The 18,263-nt window shown below is 36.2% G+C and overlaps 2 protein-coding genes across 5 annotated transcripts in view; both read right to left on the bottom strand.

Annotated features, from left to right (window-relative positions):
* LOC311096101 (testican-2) overlaps positions 1-14,769 on the bottom strand; it is a 43,624-nt gene extending 28,855 nt beyond the window's left edge. The window contains exons 1-2 of one of the 3 annotated variants that reach the window (XM_084135070.1): positions 14,634-14,769; positions 10,242-10,382 (exon numbers count right to left, since the gene is read on the bottom strand). In XM_084135070.1, the coding sequence (XP_083991196.1) occupies positions 10,242-10,382; positions 14,634-14,645 (153 nt within the window). In that variant the 5' untranslated portion in view covers positions 14,646-14,769. Of the gene's footprint in view, positions 1-10,241; positions 10,499-14,633 lie in introns of those variants that run through there. The other 2 variants (XM_084135069.1, XM_084135071.1) reach the window with 2 other exon arrangements.
* Positions 14,770-16,108: 1,339 nt separating this feature from the next.
* ascc1 (activating signal cointegrator 1 complex subunit 1) overlaps positions 16,109-18,263 on the bottom strand; it is a 163,320-nt gene continuing 161,165 nt past the window's right edge. For both annotated transcript variants that reach the window (XM_084135076.1, XM_084135075.1), the window contains exon 10: positions 16,109-16,999. In XM_084135076.1, the coding sequence (XP_083991202.1) occupies positions 16,883-16,999 (117 nt within the window). In that variant the 3' untranslated portion in view covers positions 16,109-16,882. The remainder of the gene's footprint in view (positions 17,000-18,263) is intronic.

The raw sequence follows: 18,263 nt of genomic DNA, 5'->3' as shown, positions 1-18,263 counted from the left end.
CCTCACATTCAATTTTTATCTCTATGGAATTCTGCAGGAAACTTAAAATGAGAACAAAGACTTCCTCTACAACATTATAATCTCAAAGGCACTGCATCGGCTTCATCCGCAGGGAAAACGAGTCTTTACACATGAAACAGAGAGACTTCAGCGGCCACTGTGGCGGACGAGACGAGAATACTGAAGACTTTCAGGAGAAAGAAGGACGTGCCGTTGTAGGATTGAGATTCTGAGAGACGCACGCTCACGTCACACATGATTTACGATTCTCCAAAAGATGCAATACCTGGAAATCCTTCCGTGTCTCACAAGATCATATCGCACCTTAAATTATTCCCTGCTTTCTGACGCCCGAGAGGCTTTCAAATGAAGACTTTCAGGAGGATCGGATCCCAACGCTGACACACTGCTCACACAAACACTCAACAAAAGAGGCTTTCACTGTTAAAACAGCAAGAAGACTCTGAAATAATCCAGCGCATGTTGACATGACATCAGATGTGACTGGCTTTCAATAAATCGAGAAACTGCAGGAATTTTCAATGCATGTGCAAAAACCACTGGAAACTATGGAAGCTTGTTTCCGCCACAGAATAAAACACTTTAAAAGATAATTGCGACTTTTTATCTCACAATTGCAAGTTTACATCTCACAATTCTGACTTTATTTCTCAGAATTGCGAGATATAAAGTCAGAATTGCATGAAATAAAGTCAGAATTCTGACTTTATCACACAATTCTGACTTTATAACACATAATTGTGAGTTTATATCTCGCAATTCTGACATCTTTTCTTACAATTGTGAGATATAAAGTCCAATTCTAAGGGAAAAAAGACTGACTTTTTTTTTTTTTTACCTCAGAATAGTTTATATCTCGCAATTCTGACTTTATATCATGCAATTCTGACATCTTTTCTCACAATTGTGAGATATAAAGTCCAATTCTAAGGGAAAAAAGACGGACTTTTTTTTTTTTTTTTACCTCAGAACAGTTTATATCTCACAATTCTGACTTTATTACACGCAATTGCGACTTTATATCATGCAATTCTGACTTTATATCTCTCAATTGCGTATTATAAAGTCAGAATTGCGAGATATAAACATGCAATTCTGGGGAAAAAAGTCAGAATTTCAAGTATATTTCTCGCAACTGTGAGTTTATATCTCATATTCTGACTTTATAACACGCAATTGTGACTTTATATCACGCGATTTTGACTTAATAACACACAATTGCGACTTTATATCACGTAATTCTGAGATAAAAAGTCAGAATTGTGAGATTTATACTCGCAGTTGTGAAAAAAAAGTCAGAATTGTGAGATTAAAAAGTTGCAATTACCTTTTTTATTTTTCACTCTGTGGCGGAAACAAGCTTCCATAGGAAACTGCATCTGAACATAAAGCTGGACTGAAAAATAGCTGATTTTGGAAACAAAACAACATGAATTAGGTTGTTAAAGTCAGCATGAAATTAAAATTCACCCTATTTATTTTGTAAACTCATGTGTTCCTGGACTTATTATGAATAATTCATCAGTGCATGTTAAATAACTTTATAATCTTTTATCAAAATGTACCATCCTTTTCTGTTAACTACACAAATCCATCTTACTTTCCAACCAATTGTCAAATAGAAACACTTTCCATCATCCAACCAACTTTTGATGGATAAAATCAGGTCATGTCTTGCATTATTTAACTAGCCGAATACTGCTTCAACTCAAAATACATGAGATAACGGATGTAAAACTGTCACAAAAACTTGCTTTAAAGTGCCTCTATTATGCTTTTTGGGATATTCTCTTTCATGTAGTGTGTAATGAAGCTGTTTGTGGATGTAAAAGCTCTGCAAAGTTTCAAAGATCAAAGATAAAAGTTTCTCTCCTAAAAGAAAGAATTGATTTCAGTCTCACTTCCCGCTGAACCTGCGTAGGTTTGTAACTCATTTGCATAATGTCCGCCTCTGGTCTTGATTGGCTAAATAGCGTCTCTTAGCTCCGCCCTCAAACACTGTAGTGTATCTGAGACTGGAGAGTTTGGTTCGTGTTGTTCATGTGGAGAAGACGCTGTTTTCTGAGATTGATACGGTAAAACCCACGCCATCGTCACTGTTCGTATCACTGTGATCAAGAGCTGAGATTCACATATGATAATGAGCGTTTGCTTTCTGACCAATCAGAGCAGAGCAGCTCTCAGAGAGGCGGAGCTTAGAGAGACTGAATCCTTTATGGAGCGTTTTCATAAAAGGACTGATGTATATTATGAGGAAATTAAAGTGTTTATGACATTAGATGCATGTAAAACTATTGTAGGAGACTCTAAAACAACATTAGGAACCTTTAAAATAGCATAATAGGGAAACTTTAATGTGCATCATCTAAACTCTCTTGAAATGATCCTGTAACCTGTGCCAGTTCTGCAGAACCAGTGAAGGCAGATGCACTGGTCACATCGCCCTGGGCAAGAGCAATTACCCACAATCCCCTGCTGTCTGACTGCAAGCATATGCAGGAGGACAAACACGGCTTCCAGCTCAACTTCAGTCCGTGTGCTGGTTTTATACAGCGCTCCAGTGAGACGGGGAGAAAGGTTTCTGACGATGAAAATTTTAAAGGCCGGGTGCATCATTAAGAATTAAGCACCATCATGGCGGCCGTAAGGCAAGACTTTATGAATTCACATCCACACATAAGATGATTCACATCCACATAACTGACTGAACATGCCAGCTGTAGATACAATGGGTCTAGCTCTAAATAAATGAAATGTATTGAGTTTGACAGCAAAATATGAATTAAAAGAGCATAGAGAATGCCACTATGATAAATCACAATTACTTCAATATCTGCACCAAATTGCATATTTTTGCTCAGTTTCGCCCCTGATTATTTTTTATTTTTTGGACTATTATTTCATATGTCTGGACTTCAAGGGTTAATGCATTATTAAAACCAAAATGTGTATCTTCTGTTAATATTACTTAAAAAGCTAACATTTGTTTATATTAGCTAACATTAACAAATATTAATAAATACTGTAACAATATTGCTCATTAATGCATGCATAAAGTGTTACCATTAAACACTCCTGCAACATTCCTATGGTTGCTATAACAACTAAAATAAAAAATAAGACGAGACCATCCACCGTCTCTGACAGCTACAAGATTTCTGTTCTTTTATGAATGACGTGTCCTGAATGTAAAATAAGCCCCCAGATACCAGTAAAGCTTTTAAAAAGGACAATTACACATAAGCAGTTTATGCAGCTCATTTGCATAATCATTCGCTCATGCCACACCCACTTCCTGAACCGTTTACCATATATGGTAATAAAGTGTTTCCGAGTAAACAGATTAAACACAACATATGCTGCTTTTCCGTTTATAACAGATGCCACATCAGAACACATTCATAAACATGATTAGGACACGCAAACACCGCCAAGACGGATTATGAGCCGAGGCACAAAGAGGAAAGTGACCGTACATCCACAAACTCCCAAAATGATCTTTAATTAGTTTCTCATTAACACACGTGAAAACCAAAAGCACTGACTGACACAGACAGTTGAAAACCGAGACATTTTGTGCTTATGCGTCTCTGTGTATTCCAGATCTTCTCTTTTTATCTGCCCAAAACAATGAAAACAGCGACAATAAAAATGTCTGGCTCCTTCTGGATGCATAAAATGGAATTGGAATTGATTTGGCAACAAGAAACGGATGGCATTTCAGAAATATAAAGCTTCAAGGCTTTTAAAACTTTGTTTTTTAACTTTCAGACAAGCTTTTGCCAACCAAGTCAACATTCAAAAGATTATGTTGACAAAATTCTACTTCCTTACATTGCAATTCTGCGTCCTGTTCGTCACCTCTGGAATTTAATATGCATTCTTCCTTCATATTCATTTAGCAGACACTTTCATCCAATGCTACTTGCTAATTAGGAAAACAACCAAGTGGTTGATCTTAATTAAGTCCTGAATGATGCACAACCCCTAGTTTATCTTCATCCAATCAATTCCCCTTAAACAACACTCAGAAACTTGCTCAGAAATACACATTACAGAAGTAAAATGGGTTGCAAACATCAGGTTGACTCACTATTTTGTCAGAATATGTGTACAAATTGTTCAAAACAAAGGTTATTTATTGGCATCGATGGTTTCATGAACTTTAACATCCATGGAATCTTTCCATTCCATTAAAGGTTCTTTAGATTATTAAATGTTCTTCACAGCAAGTGAAGTAAGTAAAATGGCTCTTTTAAAGTCCCCCTGGTGAAAATCAAGCTTTGTTTATGTGTCTATGTGGTGTTTTTAATATGCTTTAAGACAAACCATGTGTAAATTCATAAGTCGACACCATTGCTGAGTATTTTCTCCTTAAAACTGCAGTGAACCAAAGACAGTCTCAAAAACACGCTTTGAAATCGCTGGTGTTTCTGACGTCACAAACGACCTTGTAACCAATCAGATCAACGTGTGATCGTCAACCAGTGGATCTCTGAGCTGAGTGAGTGAGTGGAGGCGGGGCTCATTTGCATATTCATAGAACCACGCATACTAAATGAGGCGAGGGTGTCGAGTTACATTCAAGATATTTAAAGGCATGAAGAGTAAAATTGGTGATCAAAGATGAGTTAAGGGATAAAATTATTGACTTTAAGAACTGATCACTGAAAGGTTCTTATAGGAACAATTCATCACATCATCGCTGCGAGAAAAACAACAACCTCACAGGCAACAAACTACCTTTAATCTGATTTATTCACAGCAGCTGCAACAAATCATTCTCCGCTCATATTTTCCTGTGAAACACCATCTGTGTGAAACACTGCATTATCAGAGTCAAGACATCTGTCTGAAGCATGACTGCAAGATAACGCAGATTCTTCTTGACATAAATGATGGTGATTGTCTCAGGAATACTGCTGTTATTAATAATGATGATGCCGTGCTGCAGAGCTATTAATCAATCACTGCTTCGGCGCACAGATATCACAGATATAACATTTGAGTGACGCTTCCCATCAGCAGATTCTGCTAATTGTGCTCGAATCTGGTCTGAAGTTTGAGGTTTGCATCTCATTATGCAAAGACAGGTGTTATCGTGACAGGAGCATCAGTCGACTTTCCCTCAGCGAATCTCCTCGAGCTTCTAAACACTCCTGCATTTCTGTCATAGTGCAGTTTAGTATTCAGAATCCATTTTTAAAGGGGTGGTTGATTATGATTTCACTAATGATTCTAACTGTAGTTAGTGTGTAATGTTGCTGTTTGAGCATAAACAACATCTGCAAAGTTACGATGCTCAAAGTTCAAAGCAAAGGGAGATATTTGCTTTTATAGAAATCGCTTTTTAAGGACTACAACAAACGGCTGGTAGAGACTACACCACATTCCTCCCGGGTTAGTGACATCACAAACCCTAGAATTTACATAAACCCCGCCCCCGGAACACGATTTATAGATTATCATGACAGAATATGCTAATCAATGACTATAAGATAACTACACATAAGCTTCATAAATTCATCAACTAACCATTCAGAAATGTCCTGTTGCTTCTACATGTTGTCACTTCTTCTTGAGTCTCTCCATCTTTGTCCGACTCCGGTTTGAACATAAAAGGCTAAAAGTTTTTGAAATTTTCATTGCATGACTGTGTCAAGTAAAAGGAACTGTTAAAAAACACACACACACACACACACACACACAAGCTGTTGAAGCTCCGGCCCCTGTGCCGAGAGCAGCAGCTCATTTGCATTTAAAGGGACAGACACAAAATGGTGTGTTTTTGCTCGCCCTCAAAAACTGACAATATTAACATGCTATATAAAAATATCTGTGGGGTATTTGAGCTAAAACTTCACACACACACTCTGGGGACATCAGAGACTTATTTTACATCTTCTGAAAAGGGCATTATACCAGCCCTTTAATATGCAGCAAGCACAAATTACTCACAAGCTGACTGGTAATCTGCCATATTAAATGGTTTATATCAAATAGTAAGAATAACTATCTGACTATAAGAGACATGAGTTGTTCAAATCATGCCATCTACTAACATTTATTATCAGAAGATTATCTAGAATGACAAGTTTTTATTCTTCATACCTCCATGTGGTGACAAATATTTGAGGAATATTCCTCATATACCTACAAAATAAAGATAATTTAATAGCATAATGTAACATAATATAACATAACATGAAAAAATAAGCTGACGCAACAAAACAAAACACAAAATGTAATAAAACATAACAAAATGAAACAACAATGTAAAAAATTAAACAACAAAATGTCAAAAAAATTTAAGTTATGTTGTTCATGGAATAACAACAAAAAACAACATAAAACATAAAAACAGCATAAAACATGAAACATAACAAATAAAATAAAACAATGTAACATAATACCATGAAAGAACAAAACAACAAAAACAGCATAAAACATGAAACATAACAAAAAACATTTAACAATGTAAAATATAAAACATAATTTAACATAACACCATCAAACAACATAAAATTAAATATAATACATAATGTAACATAACATAACATGAATAAACAAAAATAAAATATAAAACAATGTAACATAAAACATAAAAATAGCATAAAACATTAAATAAAACAACATAACTGAAACAGCATAACACCATAATAAAGCATAACATGTTTTTGTGACAGTGCTTTTCCGAGTTGCTAGGAAAACAAACAGCTCAATAAATGTATTGCATGGTAAATGCATGAACAAAAATCATGCAAAGTACCATTTCATGGCTGATAAGAAATAATTATGGCTGGTAAACTCTCAGAACTCACCCACAACTATAGCAGGTGTGGTAAAAAGTTCATTTTGGACCCTATCAGTATCATATCATACAGTGCAGAAGTAAAAAGCAACATGTGCATGTGTTCAACACTCATCCTCAGCTGTAACGAGTCTTTTGGAAATGTATTTTTTCATGCAGCCTGTAACAAACACAAGCAGACGAGAAGCTGTGGAGTGAAACACAAGGCTGACTGTACAGAAGTGTAGCATGAGGCTCATCGACTGTTTACAGTGTCACGAGTGTGAATAAACATGTCACACAGAAGCATTAATCACACACACACACATCATTAGTGTGAGGAAACATCTCTACACTGGCATATGGCTCAATGCATCAGCGCATAATTTACATAATAACACTCCAGATTTCACCTCTGACCAGCGTGAACTTTCTGAAGTTTTAAAAGATTCATTTATTCACACATTATTCATCGTGCATCACAATATCCATGTGCATTCAGCTCTCTGGTGTAATGCAAGCATGCATTGCAATATTACATGGTTTAAATCAAACTGTCTTAAATCAATCTGACCGTAGCACTAATCAAATGTCTTCAAATAACTTGACCTCGATAAAAAATATCTGAATGCATCAGAAGTTCATCAAGGATGCCTGAAGTTTATTCCTCAGACCTGCAACATCTCATCGTGTTTTTGTGATTATGCACTTTCAGAGTTTGAGTTTCACACAAACATGCATGGAAAGAAAATCTCAATTAAATTGAAAGATAAATGCATGAATAAAAATCATGCAAAATACAGTTTCAAGGCCGCGTACAGATCTCTAGTGACATATGCATTTAAATTAGGAAGCAAAATAAATTAGTCATCTCGACTATATTCCACTTTAACTTTAGTCTCCAGTATTCGTGCACGAGTGAGTCAAAGGTAAATCTGCTCAATGAGATCATTAACATGCATTAAGAAAGAAAACAGATGTGTTTCATACAGTCTTTAGGCTAGTGATGCACGATATATCGGCCGCCATATCGGTATCGGCCGATAATATATGTTCATTTTTAATGTTATCAGTCTGATAAGAAGATTTGGCCAATATATCAAAGCTGATTAATAATGTATTATTTCCTTCAGCTGAGACACTGTTCAACATGATGGTTTTGAATTGCTTGAAATATGATTGAAATCACTTTTTTTTAAAAGTAAGATACGGCAAAGTGCAACATGTGAAGCGCAAATCTGCTACATAAACGTATAATAAGAACATCATTATAATTGTGTTTGGGATATGATTTTTTTTTTTTAAATCAGGCTCTCAAAAATATATAAAACTTTGGATTTAGATTTATCGGCCAATATATCGGTTATAGGCTTTCGAATATAAAGAATTATCGGTATCGGCCAACATGTTCGGTGCATCCCTATAGGTTTAAACATCTTTATTGTTTTAAATTCCTGTTCCTGGTAATCTTGAATCAGAATAAGTTCCTCTTGCAGCATCTCTTCTCTTCTCTGATGATGTGGGCGGGGCAACCTGTCACTCACATGAGATCAGCCAATAGCAAACCACAACCATCCAATCAATTCCCCACAGACACAATCAAGCCCCGCCCACATTTGTTCTTGTTCCTGAAGTGTTTCACACGGATATACGAGACAATAGGGTTTGTCAACGCCAGGATCATAATACTGCCCTCTGACTAACCAATCACATCACTGCTAATCTGACGAGGTTCCCTAAAACCACCGGCCCAGCAACTGACCAGTCAAACCAGAATCCTTGGTCTAACACACACACACACACACACACACACACTCTCCGGCCCTCGCCTGTCACCCCAGTCAGTCCTGCACTGAATGACAGTTCCCAGTGTGTCTTTCTCTCCAATAAACAAACACAAAACACACAATGTCTGTCTTTGTAGCGCTAACTCATCCAGACAGGAGGACCTCGGGGAGCAGACGAGACTTCAGATGTCATTTCTCACACAACTTCCCCGTTTCCCACTCTCTCTTCCACACAGCGTGAAGGAGATGAGCTGAGATCATGTGTGGAAAAGAGCAGAGAAAGTTTCCTTGCTGAAAAAACTACAATATGAATATAAAACTTGTGTCTTATAAAACATACAACCGAAACAATGTTTCTTCTCAGTGATGCCAAAGAACCTTTCAGGGAACTGTTTATCACTATAAAGAAGCTTTTGTGCAATGGATGTTAAAGGTTCTTCACTATGTTCAAATCATCATGAAATCAAAATGTAAAAAAAAAAAAAATGAATATTGCAGTAATTATAATAAGTGATTTATCTGTGCACATCGTTTTAAATTCATTTTCCTGGTAATCTTGAATCAGAATAAGTTCCTCTTGCAGCATCTCTTCTCTTCTCTGATGATGTGGGCGGGGCAACCTGTCACTCACATGAGATCAGCCAATAGCAAACCACAACCATCCAATCAATTCCCCCATGACAAAATCAAGCCCCGCCCACATTTGTTCTTGTTCCATATAAGGCACAATAGGGAAGAAAACACTAGCACAACTTCCTTATGATGCTAACTGTCTTTAAGCTACTGTAGATAAAGTAAACTAAATTAAAAAAAAAAAAATCAAAAACTAAATAAATATATTCAGTATTAATCACATTCACAATAAGTATACATTATCGACAGATATCAATAAGCTAAAATGAATCAAAATTTAATTTATTAAAAGTATGTTGTTGATAACAAATTTGGTTTCCAATCCATATATCGTGCATCCCAAATTGAGGACCTCATAAAATAAAACATGCAACATTAAGACATTTTTTGAATAAAAAAAATTAAAACAATAATAATATTCACTTTCATAGTTTGCATTGCGACAGCAGATACTGGGGATAGTTGTTACTAGTCTATATCTCATTAAGTCTTGCACATCAGATTTACTCTAGCACTGTATGTTGGCTTCAAACATTTATTTCAACATAGATAAATGTAAAATTAATTTTGTTTTATTTTTACAATTGTTTTAATTCGTTTAAAATTTTGCTGGCAGGCTATAACACATAGATAATATATATATATATATATATATATATATATATATATATATATATATATATATATATATAAAGAAAAAGTATTCTCAAATCAGAGCCAATCAGGTTCCCGATGTGACAACATGCCCCACCATAGGGGTTATTAATGTTTAAAATTAACAAAATCGCTATTCATGGCAGTAAAGGTGAAAAAAGGTCAATGCCATTTTTGCAGTCAAGACTTAACGGTGTTAGTCTTTAAACATTTTCAAAGGTGATACTTTAAAAATATAGGCTACTACCCTTGCAATGTTGTAGTTCAGTCAGATTGTTTGTTCGGTTGAATTGTAGATAAATATAAAAAATAACAGATTTTAAACTGACACGGACAGTAAACGGCGGGAAACTCACGTCTCTGAAGCGGTTCCAGTGTTTGACGGTTCGGCTGTACTGGTGGACGGTTGAGAGCCACTGCTGCTCGTCCTCAAGGAAATTCCCGCCACCGATCTCCCGCGTTTCCCTCGCGCTCATCATCAGTGTCACGAGCAGCAGCTGAACAACAGATAAACCGCTCATCATGGTCAGTTTCTCACGAAGAAACACGAGAGAGATCCGAGCGAGGCGATGGTCTGATCACCGCTCAGGTGACGAACTGATGATGAGGGCGAGAGAGAGAGAGAGGGGGCGAGAGAGGGAGAGAGAGAGAGAGAGAGAGAGAGAGAGAGAGAGAGAGAGAGGAGTCGCTGTCCTGCATCTGTGCAAGTGCCGTTGAACTGAGGCAATTAAATTCATCATTTGATGTTGGCATTTACGAAAAAAGGACCAATATAGCATTATATATTACCCATTTTACACATTTAGAATGATAATCTCATAGTATTCTTTGAAGTACGGTGGAATAATATACACAGTCGCCTATAAAAGCCTAGTTTATGTGTCAGTATTATGTTGTGTCTTGTGTTCATTTCATTCCTGTGTGCTGGCTTCAGTTCACCCTTGATCACCTGCTAGTCTCCTTGGTTACTGATTATGTTCAGCTGTCTGTAGTTAAGTTCCCTGTGTATTTATACCCCGTTTCTTTCAGCTCATTGTCGGTTCTCTTCTATATGTGAGTAGTTTGTGTGGTCGTTCTTGCTGCCTTCCTCTATGTATTATCTTTGTGTTTATTAAAGAAAGTTAGCATTTAATCTTAATCCTCTTCATTCTGAGAACTACCACTTTGATTTGCGCTAGTTTGCACGTTGTCTTGATGAATATGCTCAGTTGCTCATCTGCGGTGATGCGTGTTCCAGTAGCGTCTATATATAGTATAGACTATAACATGCTCTCACACGTTTTTTTTTTTTTTTTTGGGAGGAGTACAATTTACATATGTGGTTTCAACAACCAGATGCACACTTGTCCAGTTTCGTCTGGAATGCGTCTCAGACCTCCTCCTGAAGTGGTTTGAGCGATCGGATTCAAATCCGTCTTGAATGCGTTTCTGGGGCATTTACACCTGGTCTTTTCACGATCAGACAGCTATCCGATCTGAGAAAACGCATGAAGTGGCCAGGTGTAAACAGCCCCCATGACAAAAACATACGCACGAAAGCCGAAAACAAACGCTGGTTGGACTCTAACGTCCATAGACAGTTTATAAACGCTCACGTCCAAATTTGAGGAAGTGGTGGGGGAAGTGACGTATGCCGTAAAGCAGTCGAATTTTGTAGTTCTTTTTGTGCTCGGGTTACTACCCGAACCCCGAAGTTACGTAGTGCTAGTAAAAGCGATACAGACCCTGTCAGGCTATGGCAGACGTGTCATTCAACCTATTGTAAGTCGATGTACCATCACAAGGGTCTTGGAAATATATTATGAAGGTTGAAAAGCTACATAGTGTTCCTTTAACTAAACGCAATTAATCCCTTAAAACGCAAAGTCCAGTGGTGATTCCATACTTGGATATATGTAGTCAACATTTGAAGTCAAAACCTTTCATCAAAGTTATACATTTTTTGATATAGGACAACTTTGATTAACTTTTTTGATCCACTTAAAATGTTGACAACTGTATATCATGGTACTGAATGATTACCACATTAAAATACTCATAAGCATAAAACTATGTTAAGTAGGCTACTTCAATGAATGCAATGGTACTGTAGTACATGTCAAAAACATGGTAAGACTGGTATTTTTGTTAGTGATGATAATGCAGGGTATTCACCACAGTTTGTTTCAGCACTAAGTTAATCTGTTTTTAGTGGAATATTTAGGGGAATAAAGTAAACCAGAGATTAGTCTAATGAGCATATGAGGATTCAATAATAATCCCAGATTATACTGCAATTTCCCCGCTTTGATGACATCAGTGTGATGAACAAACATGACCATCATCATCATCATCATCATCATCTACACACACACATCAGCACATGTGTGTGAAATGGACATTTTCACGTTTCGATCATTCTTCTGTTTCACAAGTCTGATTAGACGTTCTCAAACAGATTATTAGTTGCAGGTTTAGATTTAAATCGTAATAATCCGCTTTCTCTATATAATCTCACATTTTATAAATCCATTCAACCCACTGGAATATAGGTTGTTTAGTAAATCAGACTCTTTCCGGATGTCTGTCAAAAGCACAGACATCCCGCATTTAGAAATGTAGGCTATATTTACAAACATATATCTATGATCCCAGAAAATCAATATGGAGTTACATTAATAAAGATGACAGTATTTCAATAGACTAGTGTCAAATAATCAACTCTTACATGTTATTTATGCAGCGTTTGTAAATATGAGGCTACTTGTTTAACCGCCTTGAAATGAACACATCTGAAATAAATCTGCCTCTAAACCTGTTTGCTGTTACAAAGGAAAGTATTGAGTTAAACCAAAGGAACCCAGCAGGGTTAATGAGGCATTTCATCGTTTACTAAATGGAAATAAATCCTCAATATTATGTTTAAATCATGTGCTATAACAGACTTCTTCAGATTTGGATTTTTTGCTACATGACATGCGACTATAAAACGCTTGCTCTTCTTTAAAGACGTCTGGAGATTATTAATGAGGAGTGTTGCTGAGCTGAGAGGTTGTGAATGAGATGTGGAGGTTTCATGTGTGAAAGAAGCCCACGGCATTATTCATTGAGTGGGAAGAAGTGAAATCAGGTTACACTGCCTCTATAGTGACAGAAAAGCGTCTGTTGCCAGCATTATTCAGCATTCACCAAATATTATAGTTCATATTTGACTTTTAGATATATTAAGTTAGCTAAACTCAATGTAATTGAGGCAATCAATTGCCTCAAAATTGTTAAGTTTTGAGTCACATGTTTTTAAGTAAACAAACTCAACATATTTGACTAATGTGTACTTAAAACAATGACAACACAAACTAATAAACATTGAGTTTGGTTAACATAAAATGGTGTGGTTGTGTACTTATTTTTTAAAGTTCTGTGAACTTATTCCAGTGGTTTGAAAACTCGAAACTTTAAGTCATAATAACTGAAAATAATTGAGTTGAGCTAAATGAGCACTTTAATTTAACTGTTATCAAAAGGTACAAGTAGCAAGTCATACATCCTTTTATGTTCTGGAAAATTTTGACTTCATTATTGGTGTTTATTTAAATGAAATATTGTTTTATAATTATTATCAAATGTTTGTTTACTATTATCATTGTTAAAATCCTTGGATCATCCATCATTATTGCAGTGATTATTATGTTTCTAGCATGTTATATGTTTGGCGACAGTTCTTCTAACTCTAATTAATAGAATGTGTAGCTTTTCATTTCTTAAAGTCGCCCTGTCAATCATTTTATCTCTTAAAACTCATCTTTGATCACCAAAATGTCATATTTAAACGTTTTTTCCTTAAAAAATGTCTTCATGCCTTAAAATATCTTGAATGTAACTCGACACCCTTGCCTCATTTAGTATGCGCGGTTCTATGAATATGCAAATGAGCCCCGCCTCCACTCACTCACCCAGCTCAGAGATCCACTGGTTGACGATCACACGTTGATCTGATTGGTTATAAGGTAGTTTGTGACGTCAGAAACACCAGCGATTTCAAAGCGTGTTTTTGAGACTGTCTTTGGTTCACTGCAGTTTTAATATACACATATACATACACATATACATGTATATATGCAAGTTGAAACCACAGTGAGACTGATCAACGACTGGTCAGGTCAGACAGACAGATTCGCATACACACTGTTTTTCTAAAAGCGTGAAGTTTTCTTTTTTCACGCTGTGATCAGCAGTCGATTTCAGATCTGAGTCATGAGTCGACCTCTGACGTAATCAGACAATTTACCTTCAAATTATTCATAATATTGTGCATAAAAGTCTAAATCTCATTAGTCCAAGATAAGATTCCTGAGAGATTTCAGCAGAAAGAGTTAATCACTATAACCAGCAACATGATCAGATCTGGATGTTCTGTGCTTAATATCTCACATATAAAAAGATACTCTAAACTTGAATATCAAATATCAAACTAGCTGTACATGACATAGTCATAATGTTTAAATAAAGTGGATATAATTCAGAGAAAGATTTGTGGCTTAGAACCAGCTTGTCTTACAGTAATACAGTCCTGTCTTTATTAAACTCGTTTGCGCTGAAAGCATTGGTGCATTCATAATGAGCCACTAATTACATCCTGGCAAACAACCATATTAGTTGAAATATTTCAAAATTTGTGAAGTATTATAGTGCATTTTAAGAGACTGATTTATGTGTGCTTTCATCTCAGCTCTAAGAAGAGAATCTCAGCTCAAATCTCATTAACTTACACAAACGAGCATCTCTGTGAACGAGTCTCTCTCCTCTTCCTCTCAGGAGACTCTCTGGCTCTGATGAAGACATTGTGCTGACCTTTAACACACACACACACACACACACACACGAGAGAGAGAGTTTGAAAGAGAAGCATTTTGGGTCTAAATCCGGCTGTAACGCGTGTCTCAGGGAGTGTGGGTTTAATTCTCTGCAGAGACTCCCTTTGCTTTTATATAATGTATGAAGGCACTTGTCTAACTGCAGACTTTCAGTGTTGTCAAGCTAAATGCTACATTAAGAATGTGCCTCACATGTGTATTTATATATACTGTACATCCACAGTAAAGTCTGAACTATCAGCTTTAGACATCAGAAACATGCTGTATTCATTAACATCACAACACTACTCTGAATATCCAAACAAGGAGTTCATTTATTAAAGTCCCTCTGTAGTCAATCATTTTATCACTTAAAACTCATCTTTTATAACCGATAATTATTTAAACGTTTTTTCCTTAAAAAATGTCTTCATGCCTTAAAATATCTTGAATGTAACTCGACACCCTTGCCTCATTTAGTATGCGCGGTTCTATGAATATGCAAATGAGCCCCGCCTCCGCTCACTCACTCAGCTCAGAGATCCACTGGTTGACGATCACACGTTGATCTGATTGGTTACAAGGTAGTTTGTGACGTCAGAAACACCAGCGATTTCAAAGCGTGTTTTTGAGACTGTCTTTGGTTCACTGCAGTTTTAAGGAGAAAATACTCAGCAATGGAGTCGACTTATGAATTTACACATGGTTTGTCTTAAAGCATATTAAAAACACCACATAGACACATAAACAACAGTAAAAGCTGGATTTACACCACAGGGGGACTTTAAATTAATGTCGCAATTAACCATACTTTAGTATGAACACACAAAGATCTGTGTTGGATAGCAGATCATCAGGGTATTTCATAAAAACTTAATGTACACATACATCAACTTACATACTGCATGAACACACACATATATACATATGTATATAGATATATATATATATATATATATATATATATATATATGGATGAACTGTATTTAACCTTATTTATTAATCTGAACTGTGCAATAAATCAGACATAATTGAATCTCACAAGCAGTAAAAGCTTCATATTTTCATTGAAAGAGTCTCAAGGCTGAACTCGACAGGTTTCTTTTGAATAACACAGCGCTGACATTAACCTGAAGAGAGACACGTTTTCTCTTTCTCTTTCTGGACTGATTTTATGTTTTATGTGTCATCATTCCATTCAGAGCAAACAGCCTCATCGTGACCTTATAGCGCCACCTGCTGGACACTGACCGTCAGCACAACACAGACAAGACTTCAACTGTGAAGCAGTGGCTCTCAACCAGGGGTCTGGGATCCACTAGGGGCCTCAAGATGACTTTGCCATCTTGAATAGTAATCGTGCTCTATAGCGCCACCACCAGTTCAAAAACTCGGTTATAACATTTATTTAACATTTTGTTCTAGAAAAATTAAACTTAATACACCCGATTCCTCTCATCATGCTGATCACATTCAACATCTTACATTAAGGCTCCGCCCATTACAGTAGAGGCCATTTTGAAAAGTACAGTATTCTGATTTTTTCTCTACTTTTCAATCAAATTTTGCCCAGTTCTTACGGAAACTGGCTCAGATGATCTCTGGGCCGAGCCGCACAGAAATGACCTAACAAGTTATGATGTCACAAACCTAATATTATTAAATTAATTGAATACTTTCATTTTTATTATATAGCTACAAAATGTAGTCTCTCAGCCAAAATTGGTTCAGAGGCTGTTTCTCAGCCAAACTTTGATCAATCTAAATGAAACTTGGTACGCTTCATCAGAGCCATAATCTGAGGGGACATGCCAAAGTTGGAAACAGCGCCCCCTTTTGAGCCGTGTCAAAAAAATCATGATCTTGTTGTCTATGGATTCCTTGGGTCATGGATACAGATTCCTGACATTTAATCTACATTCAAATAAAACACTGGGATGAAAACTCTTGAAACCAATTGTGCTGCTTCATAATTTTGTGGAAATTGAGAAGGATCTTTTTTCCTGATCCACTGATGAATAGAAACACTGGGGAAAAATGTTTTTGTGCATTGAAATGCTCTTTATATTCATATTTACAATGCATGACAAATAAAACGGATTATTAATGTGCAATCCTATTTCAATCAGTAATTTGGAGGCGTTTATGAGTTATGAGTGTGCAGTTCATGAGAATGTGACGTGTCCCGCAGAGGAATAGTATCCCGTGCTGTCAGTGGAGAACCGCTGAGAGATCTGCACCGAATTCAGCTCAAACGCTCCGAAATAAACCTCGCCGAACATCTGCAGAGAGACACAAAGAGACAATTATTATTCATCATCAATATTTACATTAAAGGATCAGAAACAAAACAAGAGTGATCTGAACACGGATTATTAATTATTTAAACACAGTTTAACTTACGTTTGTGCTCTAAAATATGATGAAACTAAGAGAGCAGATGTTTTAAATTACTTCTTTTTTAACCAACATTCATTGGAGTTGTTTTCCCAGAATTATTTTGACCATTTAATGGAACATAAGTTCTGAGAAAAAAGAACAGGCGTAGTCGTTTCTGGACAGAACACACACACACAAAAAAAAAGGTTCTGCTCTACAACAGCCTGTGTGTGTGTGTGTGTGTGTGTGTGTGTGTGTGTGTGTGTGTGTGTGTGTGTGTGTGTGTGTGTGTGTTGAAGTTCTGCTGACTGCCAACAGGGGGCGACAGATACTCAAAGTAAGCTCTTGTAAGTTGTTTTTACAGCTTTCATGCAATGCAATTTGATGGGACATAATGGGTGAACATATGATGGGAATACCATGGTAACGGCATGCATTATCACTTGAAGTATAATATGAGTTCTATCATTCAGTACTGTGATTATCAAGGTAAATGTTGCTCATCAACTGGTGCAATACTTCATTTATATCTATAATGTCTCGTCTCCTCCCATGTTGCAATCATGTATTCTGTCTGTACTGATAAGACTTCATATTGCATGTGAACTACAAATTCATGTACGTATAAACTGTATGTACAGTAAGATGTTTTAATGTTGCTGAAAGAGTCTCTTCTGCTCACCAAGACTGTTTATTTGATCAAAAATACTGTAAAAACAGTGAAATATTATTGCAATTTAAATCATCTGTTTTCTATGTGAATATACAGTAAAGTGTAATTTATTCCTGTGATCAAAGCTGAATGTTCAGCATCATTACTCCAGTCTCAGTGTCACATGATCCTTCAGAAATCAGTATAATATGATGATTTGATGATCAAGGAACATTTATGATTATTATGTTGGGAAAACATTTTGTGGAAACTGATACTTTTTTCAGGATTCTTTGATGAATAAAAAGTTCAAAAGAACAGCGTTTATTTGAAATAGAATCTTTTGTAACATCATAAATGTATTTACTGTCACTTTTGATCAATTTAATGCATCTTTACTGAATAAAACTGAATTATTGACCCCAAACTTTTGAACGGTAATGTATTTTATCAGTGTATCAGATCATGACAAAAAAAAGCTTCTGCAAAAGAATATGATGTTGAACCTGGTTTGA

Source organism: Abramis brama, assembly GCF_963993115.1.
Source record: "Abramis brama genome assembly, chromosome: 14".
NCBI lineage: Eukaryota > Metazoa > Chordata > Actinopteri > Cypriniformes > Leuciscidae > Abramis > Abramis brama.
This window is presented reverse-complemented; position numbering and strand designations above follow the sequence as displayed.